The 24,289-nt window shown below is 42.6% G+C and overlaps 1 protein-coding gene across 2 annotated transcripts in view; it reads right to left on the bottom strand.

The window, feature by feature from the left end:
• Positions 1-24,289, bottom strand: part of tek (TEK tyrosine kinase, endothelial) — a 213,710-nt gene that overhangs the window by 21,590 nt on the left and 167,831 nt on the right. For both annotated transcript variants that reach the window (XM_073048693.1, XM_073048692.1), the window contains 2 exons: positions 19,963-20,073; positions 12,335-12,525 (listed from right to left, as the gene is read on the bottom strand). In XM_073048693.1, coding sequence (XP_072904794.1) covers positions 12,335-12,525; positions 19,963-20,073 — 302 coding nt within the window. The remainder of the gene's footprint in view (positions 1-12,334; positions 12,526-19,962; positions 20,074-24,289) is intronic.

The raw sequence follows: 24,289 nt of genomic DNA on the forward strand, positions 1-24,289 counted from the left end.
CACTTGTTCCGCTTGCAAAGGTATGTGCCAGGTGGGAGATCAGTGGGGAGGGATGAATGAACAAGGAGACATGTAGAGAGAGATCCCTGTGGAAAGCAGCAAGTGGGGGGGAGGAAAAAGATGTGCTTGGTGGTGGGATCCTGTTGGATATGGCAGAAGTTACAGAGAATTATGGGCTGTAGCCTCTGCATCAAAAACAGGGTGGGGTTTCTTTTGTCCTCACTCACCACCCCACCGCCTCTAAGTCAAAATCTTTTCAATGACTTCAAGTTCCCTGGTCGTCAAACTTTCAATACGGATGTCCAGTCCCTATACATCTCCATCCCTCACCAGGAAGGCCTCAGAACCTTTCACTTTTATCTGGACACCAGACCCAACCAGTTCCCCTCTTCCATCACTCTCCTCTGACTGGTGGAACTGGTCCTCACTCTCAATAATTTCTTCTTTGAATCTTCCCACTTCCTTCAAAGAAAAGGTGTAACCACGGGCACTCACATGGGTCCCAGCTATGCCTTCCTTTTTGTTGGCTACGTGGAACAGTCTATGTTTCAAGCCTACACTGGTGTCCATCCCCCACATTCCCTACGCTACATCGATGAAAGCATTGGTGCTGCTTCCTGCACCCCTGTCAAGCTCGTCAACTTCATCAACGTCGCCTCAAATTTACCTGGTCCATTTCTGACACCTCCCTCCCCTTTCTTGATATCTCAGTCTCTATCTCTGGAGACAGTTTATCCACTGATATGTTTTTTAAACCCTCGTACTCTCACAGCTACCTGGACTACACCTCTTTCCACCCTGTCAGTTGTAAAGGTGGCATCCCCTTATCTCAGTTCTTCTGTCTCTGCTACATCCATTCTCAGGATGAGCCTTTTCATTCCAGAATTAATGATTTGTCCTCTTTCTTCAAAGAAAGGGGCTTCCCTTTCTTCACCATCAACACTGCCCCTCACCTGCATTTCTTTCATTTCACTTATCTCTGCCATCACTCCAACCATCTGCCACCTCATCAGAGATAGGGTTCCTCTTGTCCTTATCTACCACCCCATCACCCCTCACGTCCAGCACATAATTCTCTGTAACTTCCGCCATCTCCAATGTGATTCCATCACCAAGCTCATCTTTCCCTCCCCCTCACATTCTAATTTCCGCAGGGATCCATCCCTATGCGACTCCCATGTCCATTCATCTCTCCCCACTGATCTCCTTGCTTGCACTTATCTTTGCAAGTGGAACTAGTGCCACACCTACCCCTGCACCTCCTCTCTCACTACCATTCAGGGTCCCAAACAGTCCAGAGGGGACACTTCACCTGTGAGTCTGTCGGGGTCATATACTCTATCCAGTGTGGCCGCCTGTACTTCAGTGAGACCTTATGTAGACTGGGAGACCTCTCTGCTACCACCTACACTCTGTCAACCAGAAAAAGTGAGATCTCCTGGTGGCCACCCATTTCAATTCTACTTTCCATTCCCATTCCAATATGTCAGCCCATGGCCTCCTCTACTGCCGCGATGAGGCTACACTCAGGTTGGAGGAGCAACACCTTATATTCCATCTGGATAGCCTCCAACCTGGTCGAGTTCTTGAACTTCCAATAATTGGCTCCCCCCATTCACCATTCCCCATTCCCATTTCCCTCTCTCACCTAATCTCCTTATCTGCCCATCACCAGTTGACTTCCCAGCTCTTTACTTCACCCTTCCCCCTCTCCCAGTTTCACCTACAACTTTCCTCTTCTCTTCTTCTCCTCTCCTCACCCTCTTACTCTGACTTCTTATCTCTTTTTCCAGTCCTGATGGAGGGTCTTGGCCCAAAACATCGGCTGTTTACTCTTTCCCATAGATGCTGTCTGGCCTGCCAAGTTCCTCCAGCATTTTGTGCGTGTTACGATATTTTCCACTCCAATGGGTCCTAGAGACTTCATTTGCTGTGCCGAGAAGGAAGCAATGTAGTCAGGGCTACCAGTCTATGGCTATTGCCATATCTCCACACTCCATCACTGTTTAACTTCCCACCATTCTCTATCCAGAACCATATTTCCTGTGGAGAGCGCTGAGCTTGCATTTGTCAAATACTTTGTATGTTTGTCTGTGGTACAGAGTTCAACCTTGTTTCGATAATTCCAGTTGTTGGGTTCTGTGTATATGTTCTTGGTATTACTTTGATTTCTTTTACTCTTTATTTCTTCATCTTTTCAACTTCTCTTCTTTCTGTGCTGTCTTTATCTGCAATTCCAACTGCGAATACATTTCCACAGCTTCCATAGTAGTCACTTTGGCATTTATATTTTAATTCAGCAACTTATGATGCCAGTTGCATGTACAAGTTGGCCATTCTTGAATGGGGTTCCTACAGCTGTTAGAAGTTCTCTTTGTCTCCATAAATTTCCAAAGTCATGCACAACTCCAAAAGCACATTGAAAATCAGTGTAGATATTAGCTGATCTTCCTTCTGCCCAGTTATGGGTTTCAATCAACGCTTTTTGCTATGCCTGCTGTACTGTGGTACCAGAGACAAGGTTCTTGATGCCAGCATTTCAGAAACAACAGCCCATCCAGTCATTCAAATTCCTCTCTCACTCACTGAGGAGCTTTCAGAATCAGATCTGGGTTGGATAAAGCCATTTCTGTGCAATAACCTGCTTCTTCATGGCATATTATTGTTCTTGCACAATCATGATCATCGTAGGCTTCCATGTGTGATGGTACAGTGGAGCTGAATAGCTGAATTCACCGGATTCACTCACTGAATGATGCCATTAAGTGCTTCAAGAACAGTAGGCCACTTGGAGAAGCTTTTACTTGGGAGGCCCTATTCATAGTCAGTAAAGTGTGTACTATGTGTACTGAGTGTGGATCTTGAACAGTTAAAATTTGATGAAGCACAATGCTAGAAATGGCCATGACTGCCAGGTGGGTTGTCTGCACTGCTTGCAAACAAGGACACCATCCTAATGCTACATTATTCACTTTAGCAGCATAATAACCAACAGGACGCTGTAGGTCTCCATGTTCTGGAGTTAATACTGTTTTCATGTAACCATGACATACAGGGTAAATGGTCTACTTGTATTAGGGATTCCTAATGCAGGCGCAGTACACAATGCCACCTTTAAGGCTTGAAAAGTTTCCAGTTGTTCTCATTAAGAGTTGTAGCATTTGCTGCCCCTCAGCAGACTGTTGAGTGCTTGAGCAATTTCAGCACATGAATCGATCCATGCTCTGTTGTGGTTGCACAAACCCAGAAATGACTGAAGTTGCTGAACTGTTGTAGGTAGTCTTGCTAACTTAATGGCTTTTGCATGGTTCTCAGAGTATTTATGTTGACCTTGGGAAATATTCTGCTCCAAGTAAGTTACTTCCTCTCATTGCAATTGTGGCTTGTCCAGATTTGCTTTCTGACCTTTGGGGGATAGATACTTACGCAAATAAAGCACATCATGTCCATGCTGTCTGCATTCAGATGCAATCAGGACATCATTCACAAATTACATTTCAGTCAAATCAATGACAGGTAGGTTTCTCAGGTGTTGCTCAGAGCCATGTGACAAACAGTGGGACTGGTGTGGAGCCCTTATGGTAGCCCTGTCTACTGGTGTTGATGACCATCAACTGAAAAAGCCAACCCTGGTTGACATTCAGATGTCAGCGGTACAGACTGGAATCCATGTAAACCACTTGTGTGATGGCTTTGTGACGTCGATAATAGCTGATGGATTTGCCACCTTATTAAAGCAATGATTTCATCTTCAGTTCTGTGTGTCTCCACTCCCTTGGTCTTCAATGGAGCAAGTTATAAACTAGCTGTCAATCTTATTGTTTCATCACTGTCATCCTCACAGAGTCAGCAGGGGTGCTGTCCATCCTGTAATTCCTCAAGGGTTTTGATGTCATTTTTGTATCAGAGGACTGTCTGATAAATAGTGTAATTCTCTAGAGTTTGGATTGTGGTTCTGTCTCCAGAGACGGATTAATGTGGGCTGCAATTCCTCGGGAAGAACTTCAGAAACAGGTGTTGCCCGGAGTACAGCACTGACAGCATCACAAACCAGACCATCCACTTGAAGTTGTGCCTGCACATATCCATTTTGTTTAAGTTTGCTTCTGAGCTCTACACAATGCATCTGTGCTAATGGAAATCATGGAGATGTTGTTGCCAATTTGAACTGACTGGGGTCTGTAGGTGAGAAACTTGAGAATCCAAATGCGCTTAGAGAGGTATTGAGGCCAAGGTCTAGGAGCTTATTGATTAGTTTAAACAATAGACAATAGGTGCAGAAGTAGACCATTCAGCCCTTCGAGCCTGCACCGCCATTTTGAGATCATGGCTGATCATCTACTATCAATACCCGATTCCTGCCTTGTCCCCATATCCCTTGATTCCCCTATCCATAAGATACCTATCTAGCTCCTTCTTGAAAGCATCCAGAGAATTGGCCTCCACTACCTTCTGAGGCAGTGTATTCCAGACCCCCACAACACTCTGGGAGAAGAAGTTTTTCCTTAACTCTGTCCTAAATGACCTACCCCTTATTCTCAAACCATGCCCTCTGGTACTGGACTCTCCCAGCATCTGGAACATATTTCCTGCCTCTATCTTGTCCAATCCCTTAATAATCTTATATGTTTCAATCAGATCCCCTCTCAATCTCCTTAATTCCAGCATGTACAAGCCCAGTCTCTCTAACCTCTCTGTGTAAGACAGTCCAGACATCCCAGGAATTAAACTCCTGAATCTACACTGCACTTCCTCTACAGCCAGGATGTCCTTCCTTAACCCTGGAGACCAAAACTGTACACAATACTCCAGGTGTGGTCTCACCAGGGCCCTGTACAAATGCAAGAGGATTTCCTTGCTCTTGTACTCAATTCCCTTTGTAATAAAGGCTAACATTCCATTAGCTTTCTTCACTGCCTGCTGCACTTACTCATTCACCTTCAGTGACTGATGAACAAGGACTCCTAGATCTCTTTGTATTTTTCCCTTACCTAACTCTACACCGTTCAGATAATAATTTGCCTTCCTGTTCTTACTCCCAAAGTGGATAACCTCACACTTATTCACATTAACGTCATCTGCCAAGTATCTGCCCACTCACCCAGCCTATCCAAATCACCCTGAATTCTCCTAACATCCTCATCACACGTCACACTGCCACCCAACTTAGTATCATCAGCAAATTTGCTGATGTTATTCTCAGTGCCTTCATCTAAATCGTTGATGTAAATCGTAAACAGCTGTGGTCCCAATACCGAGCCTTGTGGCACCTCACTAGTCACCATCTGCCATTCCGAGAAACACCCATTCACCGCTACCCTTTGCTTTCTATCTGCCAACCAGTTTTCTATCCATGTCAATGTCTTCCCCCCAATGCCATGAGCTTTGATTTTACCTACCAATCTCCTATATGGGACCTTATCAAATGCCTTCTGGAAATCGGGGTACACTACATCCACTGGAACTCCCCCGTCTAACTTCCTGGTTACATCCTTGAAAAACTCCAACAGATTAGTCAAGCATGATTTACCCTTGGTAAATCCATGCTGGCTCGGCCCAATCCTATCACTGCTATCTAGATATGCCACTATTTCATCTTTAATAATGGACTCCAGCATCTTCCCCACTACTGATGTTAGGCTGACAGGTCGATAGTTCTCTGTTTTCTCCCTCCCTCCTTTCTTAAAAAGTGGGATAACATTAGCCATTCTCCAATCCTCAGGAACTGATCCTGAATCTAAGGAACATTGGAAAACGATTACCAATGCATCCGCAATTTCCAGGACCACCTCCTTTAGTATCCTAGGATACAGACCATCTGGACCTGGGGATTTGTCAGTCTTCAGTCCCATCAGTCTACTCATCACCGTTTCCTTCCTAATGTCAATCTGTTTCATTTCCTCTGTTACCCTATGTCCTTGGCCCATCCATACATCTGGGAGATTGCTTGTGTCTTCCTTAGTGAAGACAGATCTAAAGTACTCATTAAATTCTTCTGCAATTTCTCTGTTTCCCATAACAATTTCACCCAATTCATTCTTCAAGGGCCCAACATTGTTCTTAACTATCTTCTTTCTCTTCACATACCTAAAAAAGCTTTTGCTATCCTCCTTTATATTCCTGGCTAGCTTGCGTTCATACCTCATTTTTTTCTCCCCGTATTGCCTTTTTAGTTAAGTTCTGTTGTTCCTTAAAAACTTCCCAATCATCTGTCCTCCCACTCACCTTAGCTCTGTCATACTTCCTTTTTTTTAATGCTATGCAATCTCTGACTTTCTTTGTCAACCACTGTGGCCCCTTTCCCCCCTTTGAATCCTTCTCCGGGGGATGAACTGATTTCGCACCTTGTGCATTATTCCCAAGAATACCTGCCATTGCTGTTCCACTGACTTTTCTGCTAGGATATCTGTCCAGTCAGCTTTGACCAGCTCCTCCCTCATGGCTCCATAGTTTCCCCTGTTCATCTGCAACACTGACACCTCCGATCTGCCCTTATCCTTCTCAAATTGCAGATAAAAACTTATCATATTATGATCACTACCTCCTAATGGCTCCTTTACTTCAAGATCGCTTATCAAATCCTGTTCATTGCATAACACTAAATCCAGAATAGCCTTGTCCCTGGTCGGCTCTCGTACAAACTGTTCCAAGAATGCATCCCGTAGACACTCTACAAACTCCCTATCCTGGGGTCCAGCACCAACCTGATTCTCCCAGTTCACCTGCACATTGAAATCCCCCATAACTACTGCAACATTACCTTTGCCACATGCCAATGTTAACTCCTTATTCAACTTGCACCCAATATCCATGCTACTGTTTGGTGGCCTGTAGACAACACCCATTAGGGTCCTTTTGCCCTTACTGTTCCTCAGTTCTATCCACACAGACTCTACTTCTCCTGATCCTATGTTCCCCTTTGCAAAGGACTGAATCTCATTCCTCACCAACAGGGCCACCCCACCCCCTCTGCCCACATTTCTGTCCCTACAATAGCACGTATACCCTTGTACATTCATTTCCCAGGTCTGATCTCCCTGCAGCCATGTCTCCGTTATCCCAACAACATCATAGTTACCCATTCGCACCTGAACTTCAAGCTCATCTGCCTTATTTCTGACACTTTGTGCATTCAGATATAGAATTTTTAGCCCATTTCTCCTCTCTCTGTTTGAATCGCTGCCTATTGTGCTTAACCCAGCTCCCCGAACTCCCATCGGGCTATACGCCCCTAGAATTTTGTTGTCCTTCCTAAATTTACTTATTCTTTCTGCACCTTTAACTCCATGTTCCGTCAGACCATCCCTCTGTACATGTGTCCTCCTTATCACTTGTTCCGCCTCACCTTTCTCTACTACACACTTAATATTCCGGAACCGTGTAGTCCCCACCTGTCCTTTATTCTTCCTCTCGCTATCCTCTTTCACATTCTGGATCCCCGCCCCCTGCAAATTTAGTTTAAACCCCCCCAAGAAGCACTAGCAAACTTCCCTGCAAGAATAGAGGGGATGATGGAACGAAATGCTGAGTTGTAGTTCATAAAGAGCATCCTGATGCACCTTTGTTGTCCAGATGTTCCAGAGTTGAGTGAAGAACCACTGAGATGGCATCTGCTGTGGACCTGTTGCTCCATTATGCAAATTGGATCTAAGTCACTCCTCAGGGAGTTCATTCAGGGTTCCAATTAAATTACATATCATAATTTCTTTTTTATTTATATATTTTAGTAATACTTCATTAAAACAGTAAATTTACCATGACGGATTCAGAAACTCCTGTGGAATCAGTTTCTTGTTTTTTACTTATGACCCCCCACAAAATCTGGCATGGCAAAATCTGGGGGCCATACGACCCACACTGAGAACCACTGGGTTAATGCAAAGATTTGCTCTTTAGACTTTTTCCTGTCCCATCCCATTAGCTATTTGAATCGCTTACACATTCAATCAAACTGACCCCACAGTCTAATCACACAATCCAGGTTTCTTGATTCCTTTAGTCATTTTCTAGATCTTAATAAACTTAACATTGCTGTTATTTTTTGTCTGGACTTTTTCAGTAATTTTATCAAACTGAGACATTTTATTTAGTTAAGTTCTGTGACTGGCCATTGTTCTGATTTGATATTGATTCATATGTGGTTTTTATTACTTTGACCGTGATCTTGAAATATTAATAGATTGTAATCAAATAGATTGATCAAGCAACCAACTAGCTTGAACCATTAATATTTTTACTAGGTACCAAAATAGATTGTCGTGTGACCAAAATAGATTGTAACTGAGCAGGTTACAACCAAATATTTTCACAGCTGTTTTAAGTAGTAAAGCAGCAGTCCTCAATCCTGATTGCCATCTGGTATTCAATGCGCGAACACATTTTCTCTCAAAAAAACAAAGGAGCAGAGGAATTTCTTAACCCCTTTGTCGTGCGCTAAAAATTCCACTTTTGTTTTAGGTTGTTCCAACTGCACCACTTGCTGGCTTCCGAAGTTTTAATCCAAGTTTCTTTTAGAAGTCAGGAAAGGGTCACAAAACTTATCGCTTCATGATAGTTTTATTTGGAGCTGATAGAACAGAAGAAAGCTAAATTGACAGTGATAGGGGTCTACTCATGAAAAGATAGCTAAGATTCAAGAACTAAGAAGATTAAGATGGTGCTTTGTGTTTACCTATTTTATAACCAGATTAGGAAATTTCATTAAAAATTATAGAAAATAATTAACCAATTAGAAAGCTTTTATTTGAATACTGCAGTACCAAGTTAATAAATGAGAAGGCACTTACTCAAATAACGCAGAACAAAGAACTTCCTGAGCTTTCAGAACTATACCTTGTATAACCATTAGAGGCATAGTAAACTGTTAAATGCATATAAGAACTACCTAAAATACAAGCAGATAATTAAATGTTAAACTGCAATGAAAATAACAACTAGACTGCTTAATCTGAGAATTAAAATCAGACCCAACAGCAACCGAAGGACCCTGTGGGACTCTAATATGGAAATTGCAGGGCCCTAGCAAAGATATTGCAAACACCCTCCGCCATGACTGAGGTGCTGGTGGATTGGACAATACCTAGTATCGTTCCATTGTTTAAGAAAGGCTCTAAGAATAAGCCAGAGAATCTTAGGCTGGTTAACCTGACATCAGGAACTGGATATATGGTATTTGAGTAGACAGGGTCTATTAGTGCATGGTAGGTCATGTCTAAATTATTTTAGAGTTTTTCAAGGAAGTTGCCAGGAAAGTTGATGAAGACAAGGCAATGGATTATGTCCACATGGACTTTAGAAAGCCATTTGACAAGGTGCCACATAGGAGGTCGGTCGGGAAGTTTCAGTCGTTTGGCATTCAAGATAAGGTATTAAATTGGATTAGACCTTGGCTTTGAAGGAGAAACCAGAGAGTGATAGAAGTAGTTTGTCTCTCTGACTGCAGTCCTGTGACAAGTGGTGTGCTACAAGAATTGGTGCTTGGTCCCTTGTTGTTTGTCATATATATCAATGATCTGGATGATAATGTGGTAAACTGGATCAGCAAATTTGTGGATGATACCATGATTGGGGGTGCAGTGGAGTCCCAGGAAGGCTATCACAGCTTGCAGTGGGATGTGGACCAGTTGGAAAAATGGGTTGAAAAATGGAGTTGGAATTTAATGCAGGTAAGTGTGATATGTTCACTTTGAGGATAAACCAGGGTAGGACTTACACGGTGGGTGTTAGGATACTGAAGAGTGTGGTAGAGCAGAGGGATCTGAGAATACAGGTTCATAATTCCTTGAAAGTGGTGGCACAGGTAGGCAGGGTCATAAAGAAAGCTTTTGCCACATTAGCCTTCATATATCAAAGTATTGAGTACAGGGGTAATTTGGGGTATTACAGTATGTTCAGTTTTGCTTACGTACCTAAAGGAAAGATGTCCACAATGTTAAAAGAGTGGAGAGAGAATTGACAAGGATGTTGCCAGGACTTGAGGACCTGAGTGTATCCAGAGATACCGGCCACGTGACAGACGCACTGCCACCTGGCTGGTCGGAGGACACACCACACGCCAATCAACATTTGGTCCCTCCCAATTAATCAATGCACACCTAAATTATTGGTCACCTTAATTGGATTAGCTTGCCCAGCCCCATGCTATAAAAGGTGAGACGTGACTGGCTCTCTCTCTCTTACAGACTACCTCATTGAAGGTAAGTGCATTGATTTATGTTTGGGAAGGTCTATCGTTTGTCCTGGTAAGGGAGCCGCAGCTATCCAAAGTCAAGGGGGATAGCTGTCATAGTGCTTTTCCCTTGTTCTTTGTATGTGTAACTGTACCCTGTCCCCACACCGCTTCCTGTGTATTGTAATTGCTTGTGTTGACCCGACTTCCCCTTGTAAATAAATTCCTCATTATTAAAACTGTGTGTGTCCAGGCCTCTACTGTTGAGACTCAAAGAACCAGTTATTTTCCATCACAACACTGAGTTATAGGGAAAGGCTGAATAGGTTAGGACTTCATTCGTTGGAGTGTAGATGAATGAGGGGAAATTTGATAGTATTATACAAAATTATGAGGGGTATTGATAGGGTAAATGCAAGCACTTTTTCCACTGAGGTTGGGTGAGACTAGAACTAGAGGTCATGGGTTAAGGGTGAAAGGTGAAATGCCTTTGGGGATCTTCTTCACTCAGAAAATGCTGCGAGTGTGGAAAAAGCTGCCAACGCAAGTGGTAAAACAGGTTCATTTTTCATCATTTAAGAGAAATTTGGATATGTGCGTGGCTGGGAGGGGTATGGAGGTCAATGGTCTGGGTACAGATCAATGGGAGTAGGGAGATTAGTAGTTTAGCAAAGGGCCTGATTCTGTAGGGTTCTCAGTAATGTTAACTGCTAAGGCTAAGGTCTAACTGCTAAGGTCACCTGGTCCCTGAACTCTTCTGTCCTGATCAAAAAGGTGTAACAGCTCCTTTATTTCCTGCAGAGCATCAAGAAAGCTCACCTCTGTCCCAGGATACTGACAGACATTTACTGCTGTACCATTGAGAGCATACTCACCAACTGCATCTCAGTGTGGTACGGCAATTGTCCCGTATCAGATCACAAAACACTCCAGCGTATGGTGAAAACTGCCCAGCGGATTATCCGCACCCAATTGCCCACCATTGAGAACATCTACCATAAACACTGCCTGGGCAAGGCGAAAAGCATTATCAAGGATGCATCTCACCCTAAACATGGACTTTTTACTCTCCTCCCATCCGGTAGGCGCTACAGGAGCCTCCGCTCCCACAACAGCAGGCACAGGAAGAGCTTCTTCTCTGAGGCTGTGACCCCGCTGAACCTCACATCACAGTGCTAAACAATATTGCATCCATATTGTACTGTCTCAGTATTTTTATATATGTGTGCTGTAGAACTTTTTATTCACAGTTATTTTGTAAATAACACTATTCTTTGTATTTCTGGTCAGATGCTAATTGCATTTCATTGGTTTTGTATCTGTATTCGGCACAATGACAATAAAGTTGAATCTAATCTAATCTAATGAAATGCTGTAATGCTAACTGCTGACGTAATGGTTTCTCTGTAACTGCAATGTTTGGGTTATAACTACAGATAACGGGTAGCTAACCGATGGGAGACATGTTATTCATTCTTGTATGTCTGTGAACCTGGCTTTTCGCGGGCTTTCGGTCGAGGAGGAACGAGAGGAAGGACGTGTGTGGAGAGCGGGCAGACTACCGGACAGCGGAGACGGGAATCCGAGGGTCCGGGTTTCGGTGGTGTTTCTGGCAGAGGTTGTTTGGTGGAGGAATACCTGCTGCATGAGTTCCAACGATTTATTGTGCATGAACTATTTTATTAAAAGTGGCGCCTTTTTATTATGTTTTGTGTCTCTACTAACCACATAGCCAAAGTAAGAGTTATAAAGTGTAATCATTTAATCGCATATTGTGTACTGTCTGATATTTTACGTTGTGGGTTTGTACCGGGGTCCACACAATCTTGATTACGCCATTTGGTGGAGCAGACGGCAGCTCCCCCAGATGAACGTGAGTTAACCGAGTCTGAGTGTTACACTGTGTTGTAGCGTTATATGACTCTATGACTGAATAAGAACAAACCTGCTCAGAATTGGAGACTGGATCTCTCCAAGGTTGTGCACACCCACAGAATGCCATCATTGCTTCTGTGACTTAGATGCTCTTGTGGTGAATGGTGACATTCAATTAGCTTGTCTAACTAAGGTTGCATCTGAGCGCTTGCTTTCAGTGACAGTATCCAGATCACATTAACCCTTCCCTGTCCCGAGAACACCGAGAAGATAATGGAAAATGGAGCAAACCTGCTTCTGGCTGAGATAATCCATGCCTTTGCTGACATCAGCCGCAAACTGCAGGAGCTGCTGGGAGGACAGCGTGGAGGCAGTGCTGTGTGCGATAGCATAGGCCGGGTCTGTCTCCAGCACTCTACTGTTTCGAAGGAAATCCAGCAGGTTTCCATGTGGTGCAAATTCAATGGCGACATACAGGTATCCTGTAGCCAGACAAAGTCACAAAGGAAATTCAAAGCAATTCCACACAGTGGCCTGGCAGGAAATAACTGTTAGAGAGTCCTAAAGCAATACAGCACAGATACAGGCCAATCCAGCCCAAACATCTAGTCCCAATTTCCTGCATTCCCTCCAAACCCAGCCCCTGCAGATACTGATCCAAGTGCTTCTTAAACTCTACTATTGTACCTGCCTCAACAAACTTCCTCTGACAGATTGTTCCATATTGTTAACCCCTCTGCATGAAAGTATCATCCCTCTGGCCTCTTGTAAATATTTCCCTTCACACAGGGCAGGTGACAGAAGTTTGTGTAGGGGAACATACAGTATAGAACATAGAACAGTGCAGCACAGGGACAGGTGATTCAGCTCGCAATGTTGTAGCGAACCAATTAAATCAATACTTAAATGGCCAAATTCACTAATCCCCTCAGCCTACACAATGTCCATTTTCCTCATATTCGTGTGCCTATCTAACTGTCTCTTGACAGTCCCTAATGTATCTGTCTCAGACACCACTACAAGTTGTGCATTCCAGGCACCAACCACTCTCAGTAAAAACTTGTTCCTCACATCTCTTTTGAACTTGCCCCCTCTCCCATTCCAAACATGTCCTCTGGTAATAGACATTTCAACCCTGGAAATAAGATAGTGTCCGTCTACTCCAGGAGTCGGCAACCTTTTTGCCTCTGTGGGCCAGATCGCGTATTAATGAGTGGACGGTGGGCCAGATAAATGCCATAAAAAACTTGAAATATGGGAATTATCCATTTAAATACATCTAGTTATATTTTGCCTCAAATTAATAAATAACACATGCTAGAAAATCATTTGTGCTTAAGGTTGCCTACCCCTGGTCTACTTTATCCATGCCTCTCATGATCTTATAAACCTCTTTCAGATCTCCCCTCTGGCAGATTGTTCCATATTCTTAACCCCCTCTGCATAAATATATTGTCCCTTAGGCCAATGTGTAAATATCTTGTAAATATTTCCCGTCACACACTAAACCTACACCCTTTTGGACCCCTACCCTGGGATAAAGACTGTTACCGCAATCTTATTTATGCCCGTTGGTGGTGGGAAGGGTGGACAGCTTCAAGTTCCTGGGTTGCAGCCTCTTGGAGGATCCACCTTAGGCTGAACACGTTGATACAATAACAATGAAAGCACACCAGTGGCTATATTTCATTAGGAGTTCGAGGAAGTTTGCTATGTCACCAAAGAGAGCATTATTACTGATTGCATCACCATCTGGTCTGGAGGCTCCAATGCACAGGACTGCATGAGGGGACAGAGGGTTGTGGAATCAGCCAGCTCCACACTGGCACAATGTCCACACCACCTAGGACATCAAGTGTCCTGGTGAGGCTGAGATGGCATGCAAATCAACCTCTGCTCTCTAACATACTCCTGGCTAACATTCACATACCTCCGATTACCCCGAAACTACCTCCTTAACAATCAGCTCCAACATCTTCCCACCCACTGAGGTCAAACTAAATGGCTTTTAATTTTCTTTCTTCTTCCTCTCTCCCTTTTTGAAGAATAGAGTGAGATTTACAATTTTCCAGTCCTTTAGAACCATGCTACAATCTAATGCCTCTACAATCTCTTCCGCCATCTCTTTCAGAATCCTGGGGTATAGACCATCTGCCCCGGTGATTTATCTACCTTCAGGCTTTTCAATTTCCCATGCACCTTCTCCTTCATTATATCAATTACACTCACTTCTGTCCCTGACTCTCTTGAACTTCCGGCATACTGCTAGTGTATTCCACAGTGAAGCCTGATACAAAATATTTATTCAGTTCATCTGCCTTTTCCTTGTTCCCTATTACTACCTCTCCAGCATCATTTTCCAGTGATCTGATATCTACTTCTGCCTCTATTTTACTCTTTATATATATATTTGAAGAAACTTTTGGTGTTCCCTTTAATATTGGCTAGCTTACTTTTGTATTCCATCTTTTCCCTCTTTAATGTCTTTCTAGATACCTTCTGTTAGTTTTTAAAAAGCTTCCTAATCCTCTAGGTTCCCACTAATTTTTGCTTTATTATATGCCCTCACTTTGGCATTTATGTTGGCTTTGACTTCCCTTGTCAGCCATGGTTACATTATCCTGCCTTTAGAAAACTACTACTTCTTCGGGATGTGTATGTCCTGTGCCTTCTGAATATCTCTCAGAAACTCCAGCCATTGCTGCTCTGCCATCATCCCTGCTAGTGTCCCCTTCCAATCAAATTAGAGTTTCACTTAAAAGATCTTTAGCTCATTACTGTGCAAGCATTTTGCTGATCAGAGATTTCATACATCCCATGAATGGCAGTGAACAGCAGAAACTTCTATAGATGCATATCTAACTCTAACAAGCTATCATCACCATCTGGTATGGGGGAGGGGGACTTCTGCACAGGATCAAAATAAGCTACAGAGTATTGTAAAATTAGTTAACTCCATCATGGGCAGTGGCCTCGATAATATCCAGCTCAAGGAGCAGTGTCCATCTTTAAGGACTCCCATCATCCATGGCATGCCCTCTTCTCTTTGCTACCATCAGGAAGGAGGTACAGGACCCTGAAGGCACACACTCATTGATTTAGGAACAGCTCCTTCACCTCTGCTTTCCAATTTCTGAATGGAAATTGAACCCATGAACACTACCTCACTACTGTTTTTGTACAAAGTGTACTACTTATTTATTTTAACTATTTAACACACACATATTTACTGTAATTGACATTTTTTCTTTATATTATAATGTATTGCACTGTACTACAGCTGCAAAGTTAACAAATTTCACAACATATGCCAGTGATATTAAACCTGATTCTGATTTCTCTATGAATTGTCATGAACGAGTGATTTCAAGATGTCTACTACACGAAAACTTCATCTTAGTCACTTAATTTTGAGGATGATAGCTTTCTCTAGTAGCTTTGATTTAGCTGATGAAGCCAGTGTGGGAACCGCAGTCACTATCACATGAGATGTTTTTTCTCCATTACAGAAAGAGATCGTCAATGGAAATAATTGAAAGATGTTCACTAAGCCTTCTTGAAAACATTCCCACCATATCCTGGCAATTTATGGCCTGATGTCACTTAAATTGGATGAACATTAAAGTTCAAGTCCTTGAAATGGGGATCCAAGAAAATAGGGGAAGGAACAGATATCTCATGAAGTGACTACCTGCCCTCCCATTGAGGACTACCTCCCCCATCTCTGGTAAAGTTTGCAGGTTCCACATCAACCTCATCAACTGCAAAACCAGAGCATGAGCAAGTTGTCCTTGACTCCCAGGGACTGCCTAAAAAGAAAAGTAATAGATTCTAATATTTTTCTGCCACTACCAATATCAGACTTATTTCCCAGTTTTTCTGTATACTTAATTGCTACTGATAATTGATAATACCAGTCTAATAGAGCTTTGACCAGTGACCAATCTGTTTTTGTGATTGATTAACAGGAGCATGTTAAAGTAAAGTTCAGCAGCCATCGCCTGCGTGGACAGAGTCAGAGTGGGGATCTTGAGGCTTTAGCTTTTCATGGCTTCGGCGAAGAGAAGCTTCAGTCAGAGAAATCAAAGGAAAGAAAAGCTTGAGGTTAAGTTTTTTATTTTCCTTCCCTTTATACAGCAGAGATGCCAGGCAGGACAGTGGAATGCTCGTCTTGCGGGATGTGGGAAGGCAGGGAGAGCTCCAGCTCTCTGATCACTACAGCTGCAAGAAGTGCATCCAACTGCAGTTTCTAACAATCCATGTTAAGGAGTTGGAACTGGAACTGGGTGAGCTCTGGACCATTCAGGATACAGAAGGGGTGATAGATAAGCATATGGAGAGGTAGTTACACCCAAGGTGTGGGACACAGGAAAGGTGTTAAAGAGCCAGTGCAGAGTACTCCTGTCACTTTCCCCCTCAACAGCATCCCTTTGGATGCTGCCTGGGAGTGGGGGAATGACCTAACAGAGGATATTTGGCCTGCTCCAGTCCAGGTGCAAACTGTCCCTTTTGTACAGGTTCCACCTTCCCTGGAAGGCAGCTGAACGATCCAAAAATCTTAAGCCCTCCCTCCTGCAGCAACTCCTTAGCCACATATTAAACTGTTTAATCTTCCTAGTTGCATGTATTTCAATGCAAGATGTATCATAGGATAGTGATAATGCTGAACATGAGGCAGCTGGTTTACAAACACAGGAAATGTGTAGTGAGGAGAGGTTGTTGTTACTGCAGAATTGCAGTCAACAGGATGGGTTGCAATGTAAAAGGCATACAAAATCAAAAAGGGTGAATACTGAATAAGGTAGGTGAACTTGCAGCACAGTTACAGATTGGCATGCATGATGTTGTAGATTATAGCTGGGAGCTTAATGCCCAAGGAGGCACATCGTATCAAAAGGACAGGCAGAAAGGTGTAGGTGGTGGCATTGCTCTGTTGGTAAAAAATGAAATCAAGTCATCAGAAAGAGGTGGCACAGGGTCTGAAAGTGTTATATCATTGTGGATAGAACTAAGGGAACTGTAAGGGTAAAAAGACCCTGATGGGAGTTGTATACAGACACCCAAACATTGGTAAGAATGTTGTCTACAAATTACAATGGGAGATAGAAAATGCATGCCAAAAGGGCAATGTTGCAACTGTCATGGGGGATTTCAATACGCAGGTAGGTCGGGAAATCAAGTTGATGCTGGATTCCAAGTAGCTCACGGTTGAGCTCACCAGGGGATCAGTTACTCTCGATTCGGTGTGGTGCAAAGAACCAACATCGACTAGAGAGCTTAAGGTAAAAGAACCATTAGGGGAAATTATCATAATATGATCAGATTTACCCTGAAATTTGTGAAGGAGAAGCTAAAGACAGATGTATCAATATTAGAGTGGAGTAAAGGGAATCACAGAAGCATGAGAGAGGAGTTGGCCAGAATTGATGGGAAAAGAACACTGGCAGGGATGATGGCAGAGCAGCAATGGCTGTTATTTCTGGAAGCAATTCAGAAGGCACAGGATATATACATCCCAAAGAGGAAGGAATATTGTAAAGGTAAGATGGCACAACCATGGCTAAAAAGAGAAGTCAAAGCCAATATATCAAAGCCAAAGAGAGGACATATATAGAGAAAAAATTAGTGGGAAAGTAGAGGATTGGGAAGCTTTTAAAAATGAACAGAAGGCAACTAAAAAGTCATTAAGAAGGTAAAGATGAAATATGAAGTAAGCTAGCCAATAATATCAAAGAGATACCCAAAGTTTCTTCAGATACATAAAGTATAAAAGAGAGGTGAGGGAGGATATCAGACCACTGAAAAATGACACTGGAGAGGGAGTAATGAACAAGGAAATGGCAGACAAACTGAATAATTATTTTGCATCAGTCTTTGCTGTGGAAGACACTAGCAGTATGGTGGAAGTTCCAGATGTCAGGCATCATGAAGTGTGTGAAGTTACCATTTCTAGGGAAAAGGTTCTTGGGATACTGATAGGACTGAAGGCAAATAAGTCACATGGACAAGATGGTATGCACTCCAGGGTTCTAAATGTGATTGCTGAAGATATTGTGGGGCCATTATTAATGATCTTTCAAGAATCAATACATTCTCACATGGTTCTGGAGGACAGGAAAATTGCAAATGTTACTTCACTCTTCATGAAGGGAGAGAGGCAGAAGAAAGAAAACGATAGGCCAGTTAGTATGACCTCAGTGGTTGGAGACGATTATTAAGGATGAGATCTCAGGGTACTTGGAGGCACACAATAAAATAGGCCATAGTCAGCATAGTTTCCTCAAGGGAAAATCTTTCCTAACAAATCTTTGAAGAAATAAAAAGCAGGATAAACAAAGGAGAATTGGTTGATGTTGTGTATTTGGATTTTCAGAAGGCCTTTCACAAGGAGCCACACATGAAGCTGTTTAACAAGCTATGAGTCCATGGTATTACAGGAAAGATTCTAGCATGGATAAAACAGCAGTATATCCTCATCAGTGCTTTATAAAGTCTCAACATTACATCCTTGCTTTTACATTCTAGTTCTCTTGAAATGCATGCTAACTTTGCATTTGCCTTCCTCACCACAGACTAACCTCTAGGGAATCCTGTACAAGCACTCCCAAGTCATTTGCACCTGAGTTTTTTGTATTTTCTCTCCATTTAGAAAACAGTCAACCCTTCCACTTCTTCCACCAAAGTGCATGACTATACACTCCCTGACACTATATTCTATCTGCCACTTTTTGTACATTCTCCTAATCTGTCTAAGTCCTTCTGTAGCCTCTCTACTTCCTCAAAACTACCTGCCCCTCCACCTATCTTTATATCATCTGCAAACTTTGCAACAAGTGCATCAATTCCATCATCCAGATCACTGACATAAAATGTGAAAAGAATTGGACTCAACACAGAACCAGATGGAACACCACTAGTCACCGGCAGCCAGCCAGAAAAGGTTCCCTCTATTCCCACTTTTGCCACCTGCCAACGGAGTATTGTGAGCAGTTCTGAGCCGCTCACCTTACAAAGGATGTGCTAAAACTGGAGAGGGTTCAAAGGAGGTTCCTGAAATGATTCCAAGATTGAATGGCTTGTCATATGAAGAGCGTTTGATAGATCTGGGCCTGTATTCACTAGAATTCAGAAGAATGAGGAGTGACCTCATTGAAACCTATCTAATGGTGAATGGCCTTGATGGAGTGGATGTTTCCTATGGTGGGAGAGTCTGAGACCAGAAGACACAGTCTCAGAATACAGTGGTGCCTTTTTAGAATGGAAGTGAGAAAGGAATTTTTTAAAATCTGAGAGTGGTGAATCTGTGTAATTCTTTGCCACAGGCAGCTGTGGAGGCCAAGTCTTCATGTATATTTAAGGAAGAGGTTATTAGATTCTTGATTAGTCAGGGCATGAAAGGATATGGGGAGAAAGCAGGTGACCGGGGCCGAGAGGAAAACTGGATCAGCCATGATGAAATGGTGGAGCAGGATCAATGGGCCAAATGGCCTAATTCTGCTTCTATACCTTACGGTCTTATAATTGGAACCCTTATTGTGAGAGCTGATTGCATATGTCTGACTGTACTGTACTTACATCTGTACCTTTCTACTCTTCATTATCAGTTAAATGTGCTCTAGTAACAATTCACGTAGTCTGAAATTGTAACAAGGATATGAAGATACCTGAAGTTGGGCTGTGCTTGGATTTGTGCCCAATTAGAATTCAGAACTGATTGGCACTGTTCACAGAAGCAACCATAATGTTCTGCTTGTACAAGCTAGCAACTGGTAAAAATACACAGTCTCAAATAGAGGCTATAGAAAAAAAATCACCACACATATCCTCACAGACCTATTATAAAATCTACTGTACAGTCTCCATTTGACATGACATAATGCTATGCTTTGCTAAGTAAGAAGAGCTGAAGAAGTTCATACCCCGGTGTTCACAGGCTCCAAGCAGGTTGATGATATTGGGATGATGTCCAAGTCTGCAGAGAACTTCCAATTCACCCGCAAAATCCCGATGATCATCTTTGGAGGCATATTCTGCAGGAGGAGAATCATAGTTAAGACTGAGGCAAAATTGACCCTAAATATTACAAGTAATTTTTAAACTTTCAATTGTATGGCTAAAAGTAAATGGAAATGACTAACTTATCTGAGAAATTCCTTTCCCTTCCATGCTGTAATCCGACTACCTTTAAAACCCTACTGTTTGAAATAGTAAAATTTTCCACAGAGGAGTTAGCAAGCAAAATATGAAAGGAAATATTAGTAATAATAAAAAAGCTGGAGATTTCAGCAAATTGAGAAACATATTTTAATATTTGAGGTCAATCAACCTTCAATCATTATCCATTTCGGAGTTAAACAAAGTTAAACTTTGTTTCCTTTTTCACAAATGTTGCTGAATATCCAGCATACTCTTTTTATTTTGCTCTAAACTTCCCCCTTCTGAGCTTACAGTACTCCGAACAGTTAGACAATATGGAAATTGCTTTTAAACCTGCTAACAAGGATTGCAAAGTTGCAGTCCAGTGTACTCCATCACATGGAATCCAAACATCAAATAGATATTCACTCCTCTTTCGTATATTTTTCCAAGCGGTGATACATTTTGGGAAGTTAAGCTGGGCAGGACTTAAGGTGAGAGGAAGAGTTTTAAAGAGGATGTAAGGAAGAAGTTTATAATTGAAAGTAGTTGATATTTGGAACTTGCTGTCAGAAGAGCTGGTAGAGGCCAATATCAATTACTGCACATAGAAGCCATTTAGAGAGGCACATAAGAACAGGTATGCAATCCCACTTGTCCATACTAAGTCCATTTCCACTGCTCTTATTCACCATGGGCATAGACTCTCTCTACACTTCCTTCCTAGATCATGAGGGGTTGAGGACCCTTTTCTTCCTTGAATAGAACATAGAACAATACAGCATAGCAACAGGCCCACTGGTACATGAAGACAAATCTCGCTGCTTGTTAGTTTCACTTTTACAGGAGTCAGAAGCTAAGAGTGAAAATCTCATTGATTGGCTAATTGGAGGGCACTTTAGCCAATAAAAGGAAGATGAGATTAAGTGGAATGGTATTTTTGGAGTTACCATTGTGAGAGTGGACTAGTATAAGAGTGAGGAGCTTCAGCTTTGGCTCAAGAGGAGTGGTCTGGTGTCAGGGTGGGCATTTCCTTTACTGGCCCAATCCTCCTGAGCTGGAATGGGGAGTTTGATCTTTGACTCAAGAGGCTTGGGTGAAAGGAGGCCAGGCAAGGAAAGTAAACAAATAGGCATGTTAGTCCTGTTTTAACTTTACTATTTAGAATGAGTGAAGTTGGGACATCAGTAAGGACAGCGGTATGATCTTCCTGCAGAATGTGGGAGATCAGGGAGACTGCCTGTGTTCCTGTGGACTATATCTATAGGTGGTGCGCACAAGTGCAACTATTGACTGACCCAGTTAAAGAACTGGAGCTGGAGTTGGATGTATTTAGGATTACCTGGGATGCTGAGAGCACTATAGGCAAAAGCTTTAATAAGCTGACCACACTGAAGGTGCAGGCAGCCGATAGTTGGGTGACTACTATGAGAGGTAATTCCCTCAGTAACAACTATAGAAGCTGCTAGGGACATGACCTTTGTTTAGATACAGCAGTAGTAGCCAGGATGGTGGCTCGGAGGCTTAGTGCGTAAGGGAGAAGACAGGCAGTGCAATATTGGAGCGATCTCAAAGGTTAGGGAGAGACAGGGGACTCGATGGCTGCAAGAGAGACACCAGGATGATGTGTTTCCATCTGGATGCCAGGGCCAAGGATGTCTTGGAACAGCCACAGAACCTTATCAAAGACAGAGTGAGAAGACAGGTCATAGCGCATGTGGGTAAAAATGATATAGGTAGAAAGAGGGATGAGGTCCTGCACTGTGAACATAGTGAACCTAAAAAAGCAATACCTCAAGGTCATACAGTAATCTGCTGGTGAGGGTAGAAATAGAGAGATAGCTCAGATAAATGTGCATCTAAAGATCTGAGGCACAGATTCATGTTCTTGAATCACTGGGATCTCGTCTCGAGTAGAGGATGTGTTCAAAAGAGACGGGTTGCACCGAACTGGAGGGGGACCAATATTGTGGCTGGGAGATTTGTTTCTGTTATTCAAGAGTTTTAACATAAAGGAAGCCTTAGGAGAGAGTGATCATAACATGAAAGAATCCCTCTGTGGTTTGAAATAGGGAAGCTAAAATCAGATGTATCAGTATTATAGTGGAGTAAAGGGAATTACAGGGGCATGAGACAGCTGGCCAGAGTTGACTGGAAGGGATCACTAGCAGGGATGATGGCAGAATGGCAATGGCTGAAGTTTCTGGGAGCAATTCAGAAGGCACAGAGTAGATACGTCCCAAAGAATTACTCTCAAGGGAGGATGAAGCAACCGTGGAAAGTCAAAGACAACATAAAAGTAAAAGGGAAGACAAATAATATATCAAATATTAGTGGGAAGCTAGAAGATTTTAAAAACCAACAGAAGGCAACTAAAAACTATAAGGGGAGAAATGATGAATATGAAGGTAATAGATTCACAGCAGAGTCATAGAAAACTACAGCACAGCAACAGGCCCTTTGACTCTTCTAGCCTGTGCCAAACCATTTACATTGTCTAGTCCCATTGACTTGCATCTGCACCTTAGCCCTCCATCTGTTCCTATCCATGTAACTATCCAACTTCTGTTAAACTTTGAAATAGAAATTGCATCTACCACTTGCGCTGGAAGCTCATTCCATGTTGTCACCTGCCTCTGAAGAAGATTCCCCTCAAGGTCTCCTTAAACATTTCACCATTCACCTTTAGCCCATGACCTCTAGTTGTAGTCTCACCCAACCTCAGTGGAAACAGTCTGCCTGCATTTACCCTTTCTATACCCCTCCATCAAATCTCCCCTCAATCTTCTACATTCTAGAAAATAAAGTTCGAACCTATTCAACCTTTCCTTTAAACTTGGATCCCCCAGTCCTGGCAACATCCTTGTGAACTTTCTCTGCACTCTTTCAAAGTTATTTGTATATTTTTGCTGTAGGTAGGTGACCAAAACTGTACACAATACTACAAATTAGGCTTCAATAATGTTTTATACAACTACACAACATAACATCTGAAACTCCTGTACTCAATAGTTTGAACTATGAAGGCCGATTTGCCAAAAGCTTTCTTTATGATCCCATCTACCTGTGACGGCACTTCCACTGATTCATGGATCTGTTTTCCTAGATCCCTTTGTTCTACGGTACTCCTCAGTGCCCTACTGCTCACTGTAAGACCTGGTTGGTCGTCCCAAAGTGCAACACCTCGCACTTGCCTGCATTAAATTCCATCTGCCATTTTTCAGCCCATACTTCCAGCTGGCCTTCCTCTCTGTCCACTACACCCCCAATCCTGGTGTCATCTGCAAATTTGCTGATCCAGTTAACCACATTATCATCCAGATTGTTGATATCGATGACAAACAACAACGGACCCAGCACTGATCTTGCACCGCTCCACTATTCACAGGCTTCCAGTCGGAGAGCAAACGTCTATTAACACTCTCTGGCTTCTCCTGCAAAGCCAATGTCTAATCCAATTTACTACCTCAACTTGAATGCCAAGTGACTGAACCTTGCCAACCAGCTTCCCAAGTGGGACCTTGTCAAATACCTTGAAGTCCATGTAGACAACATCTACTGCCTTGCATTCATCAACTTTCCAGGTAAATTTCTCAAAAAACCTCAATACGATTGGTTAAATATGACCTATTATACACAAAGCCATGATGACTGTCCCTAATCAGTCCCCATCTATCCAAATACTCATATCTGGTCTCTTAGAAAACCTTCCTATAAATTTCCCACTATTGATGTCAAGCTCTCCAGCCTGTAATTTGCTTGTTTATTCTTGGATCCTTTCATAAACAGCTGAACAACATTGGTTATCCTCCAGTCCTCTGGTACCTCACCTATTGCTAAGGATGGTTTAAATATCTCTTCTAGTGCCCCTGCAGTTTCTGTACTTGCCTTCCACAGTGTCTGAAGGAACACCTTGTCAGGTGCTGGGGATTTGTCCACCCTAATTTGTCTCAAGACAACAAACACTTCCTTCTTTGTAATCTGTATATGGCCCATGTCCTAGCTGCTGCTTTGCCTCACTTCTATAGACTCCATGTTTGTCTCCTGAGTAAATATAGATGTTCAAAGTTCAAAATAAAATTTATTTTCAGAGTACATATATGTCACAAA

This window comes from Hemitrygon akajei, chromosome 6 (genome assembly GCF_048418815.1).
Source record: "Hemitrygon akajei chromosome 6, sHemAka1.3, whole genome shotgun sequence".
NCBI lineage: Eukaryota > Metazoa > Chordata > Chondrichthyes > Myliobatiformes > Dasyatidae > Hemitrygon > Hemitrygon akajei.